The 4,638-nt window shown below is 42.3% G+C and overlaps 1 protein-coding gene across 1 annotated transcript; it reads left to right on the top strand.

The window, feature by feature from the left end:
- The first annotated feature begins 3,452 nt into the window (after window positions 1-3,452).
- On the top strand, window positions 3,453-4,369 carry LOC112840554 (putative olfactory receptor 10D4). The gene is given in 2 exon segments (XM_025893982.2): window positions 3,453-3,969; window positions 3,972-4,369. Coding segments are annotated over 2 exon segments (915 nt in total).
- Window positions 4,370-4,638: the final 269 nt, after the last annotated feature.

The following is a 4,638-nucleotide window of genomic DNA, read 5'->3' as shown; positions in this document are numbered from 1 at the left end:
CCATGCTGAACATGGAGCCCTACTGGGGGCTCAATCCCACGACCCTGAGCCGAAATCAAGAGTCAGATGTTCAACAGACTGAGCCACCCAAGACCCCCTAAACATTCCTTAAACACTGAATCTTGAAGATCAGAAACTGTATGGCGAAAAGTCCTAAAGGATAGGCCAAATCCCAGTTCCTTTCAGAGTAAGCTCCATGATTTGTTCTTTGATCATATTTTTCCTCATCTGTAGACTTCATCAGAGTTTTATGAGGTTAAAATAAGACTATAGGAAACTCTTTGCCTCTCGGACTCAAAAAACTTATTTTTGAGCAGAGGGACTATGTCTGACCACCCCTTCTCTGATCGTTCTGCTTCTCCTGGCAAATAATCGATGCCCTGCCTGTCATAACTGGTATTTGTTGGAACAAATGAATCCATGTATGCACAAGTAAGCAAGTGAATGAGTGTATTTAATGAGGAATTTGGTAAGCCATCCCTTGCCCCAAAAAATACTTCTAGAGTATATGAGGCATTTAACTTGGGAGCTTGAACAGATGCCAAGTGATATAAGACAGATGCTTCGAGTGATAGCTAAGCTTTCTTTTGGCCTCTTAGCATGCCTCTTCTCTCTCTTTCCTGGTAATAAGCCTTTCTGTTATCTTTTGGAGAGCTGCTCATCTCCATTCCACTGTACCCTGTACCCTGGCCACAGAGGTAGGCATGTGACCCAGCCAAGGAAATCAGATTTGAATCTGGAGCTGAGGCACATGGAAGCAAAAGGCAGCTGAGGCTGAATCATCTGGTGGTGGTGCTCAGGGGCTACTCCATAAATTCCTACTGCTGAGGGCCCTAGGGCTGCCCAAGTTCCCACACTTCCATGAGACTGGTTTTCCACTCATTTATTTAATTCTCTGGGTTACCCCAGTTACTGTTGCTTGCAAGAAGTCAATCTTATCATACAGTGCAGTAAAATAACATAATTAGTTTATTAAGATAACACATACACATAAAAGAGTAGAAAATACACAAATATACATAAAAAATGTGTGACATATGAAACAAAGGAATTTTTTTTTAAAGATTTTATTTATTTGACAGAGAGAGAGACACAGAGAGGGAACACAAGCAGGGGGAGAGGGAGAAGCAGGCTCCCCACTGAGCAGGGAGCCTGATGTGGGGCTCGATCCCAGGACCCTGAGATTATGACCTGAGCCGAAGACAGACGCTTAACCATCTGAGCCACCCAGGCGCCCTGTAACAAAGGAATTTTTTAAAATTATTTTTCCACTGAACTATATTTTACCATACAAATCATAAAACATTTCATCTTTAGTCACTTTTCTTCCCTGCCCCCCCCCCATTTCTAAGGTCCAATTAGTCTGAGTCACTAATTGCTTTCTTGCTCAATAGGGTCCCTGACTTGGGGAATTAATACCCAAAGGAAGAGAAAGTTATTTAAAATCTGCATTTGGGAATGATTGCATTTCCTGGAGTCAGAGAGGAGTCTGTGAGGGAGTTAAAGAGCATTTAGATTTGTGACATTCTATTTGAAAGTGACTGAAAGAGAACAATTCAGGATATCCACCTGCAGACTATAAGCCAATGGGGATTTAACAGAGGAGGCCTTCTTCCTTCACTGGAGAAGGAGAGGAAAGCAGCATTGAATAGCACCAGCAGTTACAATTACCAGTTACATCCCCTGTTTGCCATGTAAGTGTCCAAAGTTTGCCCTTCACTTCTCTTATTTTGGCTCTCACTTCCCTCATAATCACCAAAAAATTTTTAAAAAGTAGATAGATAGATTGATTGATAGATGGGTAGATAAAGGGCTTAGGCAATAGCATTCAGGAGTTGATCTATAATTTAAGGATCTCACTGTATTTTTTTTTTTAGTTTTTAATTTTTTTATTGTTATGTTAATCACCATATATTACATCATTAGTTTTTGATGCAGTGTTCCATGATTCATTGTTTGTTCATAACACCCAGTGCACCATGCAAAACGTGCCCTCCTCAATACCCATCACCAGGCTAACCCATCCCCCCACCCCCCTACCCTCTAGAACCCTCAGTTTTTCAGAGTCCATCATCTCTCATGGTTCGTCTCCCCCTCTGACATACTCCCCTTTTCTTCCTCTCCTGTTATCTTCTTCTTTTCCTTTTTTCTTAAAATATGTTGCGTTATTTGTTTCAGAAGTACAGATCTGTGATTCAACAGTCTTGCACAATTCACAGCGCTCACCGTAGCACATACCCTCCCCAATGTCTATCACCCAGCCATCCCATCCCTCCCACCCCCAACCACTCCAGTAACACTCAGTTTGTTTCCTGAGATTAAGAATTCCTCATATCAGTGAGGTCATGTGATACATGTCTTTCTCTGATTGACTTATTTCACTCAGCATAACACCCTCCAGTTCCATCCACGTCGTTGCAAATGGCAAGATCTCATTCCTTTTGATGGCTGCATAATATTCCATTGTGTATATATACCACAACTTCTTTATCCATTCATCTGTCGATGGGCATCTTGGCTCTTTCCACAGTTTGGCTATTGTGGACATTGCTGCTATAAACATTGGGGTACATGTACCCCTTCGGGTCCCTACATTTGTATCTTTGAGGATCTCACTGTATTTAAAAAGTTAAAACAAGCTGAAAAAGATATCAGAATTTTTTAAAATATGGAAATTGGACAGGAACCTCTACTACCCCTGTGCCTTCTGCTGCCATAAGATTAGGCTAGTACTTAGCTTGGGTCTGGTTAGACAATCATAGACTCTGGAGACTGAAATGGAGACTACCAGTTACTCTTTGTGCCAAATTCAGGAAAATGGAAACTACTGGTTACTCACATGCACTAAAATCCGGAGCATATGGACCCTGTTAATGTAATCTTGTGTTCATGAAGAGCTATCTGAGACCCTTCTTTTGGATAGTTGCCCACTGTTGACCTCATACCCAGGGAGAAAATGTGGGAAAGATTCTGTATCTTCTGTATGTATGGCTTATAGGATCATAAATGGTTTTTGGAGAGTTAATGTGACTAAATTGTCTTAGATGAATATAAGAAACTTAGATGGGACCTTGTTTGTAACAAAGACATTGAGTGTTCATATTTATCCTTTTAGAATCACAAAGCAGCACTAAGGAATCGATGCAGTTTGGTAGTGTACATGAAGAATGCAGGATAGGAGACTGGTCAGGTAGGGCTTCCTGGTAAGATGGTAATAAGGGGCATCTGTAAAGAGAAACTCACCTGCAGAGAGATACCCAGGATGGAGAGAAGCAAGCAGATGAAGACAATTCTATCAGGAAGTACTACTCTGTAAAAATCTAGACCATCTGGCTCCTTTTCCATTACATTGGCTTAAACACAGTTGATTTACATACATATTAAATTTAACCACAGATGTCTTTCCACAGACACCCAAGAGTTGACTCTTCCATAAAAGGAGAAATCACACAATGGTGACTGAATTCATCCTGCTGGGAATCCCTGAGACGGAGGGCCTAGAGCCTGTCCTCTCCTTCTTCTCCTCAATCTATTGATGTACCCTCTCGGGAAATGTGTTCATCCTTACAGCTCTTCTCTCCTCCCCTCGGCTGCACACCCCTATGTACTTTTTCTTGGGAAACCTCTCCATGTTTGACCCGGGTTTCTCTTCCACAACTGTTCCCAAGATGCTGTTATACCTTTCAGGGCAGGGTCAAGGTATCTCTTTTCAGGGCTGCATATCCCAGCTCTTCTTCTACCATTTCCTGGGCTACACTGAGTGTTTCCTGTACACAGTGATGGCCTATGACCGCTTTGTCGCCATCTGTTATCCTTTGAGATACATGGTCATCATGCACCACAGGGTATGTGCCATCTTAGCCATAGGGACCTGGATGGGTGGCTGTGTTCATGCCATTATTCTAACCTCCCTCACCTTCCAGTTGTCCTACTGTGCCTCTAATGAGGTGGACGACTACTTCTGTGACATACTGATATCTTACCTCTAGCCTGTGGTGACACATCTCTAGCCCAGAGGGTAGGTTTTACAAATGTTGGCCTTTTGTCTCTCATTTGCTTTTCTCTCATTCTCGTTTCCTACCCTCGCGTTGGGATCTCCATACCAAAAATTCGCTCAGCAGAGGGCAGGCAGCAAGACTTCTCCACCTGCAGTGCCCACATCACTGCAATTCTTTGTGCTTTTGGGCCAGTAATCATCATCTATCTCCAACCCAACACCAGTGCCTTGCTCGGTGCGATAATTCAGATATTGAATAATCTTGTCACCCCCAGGCTGAACCCACTAATCTACGGCCTGAGGAATAAGGATGTAAAATCAGCCCTGCAAAGTGCATTTCATAAGAGAGGCTTTGCTCTGGAGAATAAGTGAGAAAACCTAAAGCTTTGCTAGGCAAAGTTGGAGTCTCCGTTTCTTAGGACAAATTCTCGTTTGCAGCTCCCAAGATATTGAAATGAAATGTACGCTGAATCGATCTACCACTTAACCTTGCTGTTTAAAAATATATGTCTGTTTTCCTATTTCCCTCTGTTGTATAATGAAAGATGATTAATAGACTCACTTAGCAGACAGTGAACTGATTCTTATGCTGCATGGAATTCTCTTCCAGAACCACTATCCTCCCTAAAGCGTTTCTTAGT

The sequence above is a fragment of the Callorhinus ursinus genome, unplaced genomic scaffold, assembly GCF_003265705.2.
Source record: "Callorhinus ursinus isolate GAN/ISIS: 27379988/994484 unplaced genomic scaffold, GSC_fseal_2.0 scaffold19, whole genome shotgun sequence".
NCBI classification, from domain to species: Eukaryota; Metazoa; Chordata; class Mammalia; order Carnivora; family Otariidae; genus Callorhinus; species Callorhinus ursinus.
This window is presented reverse-complemented; position numbering and strand designations above follow the sequence as displayed.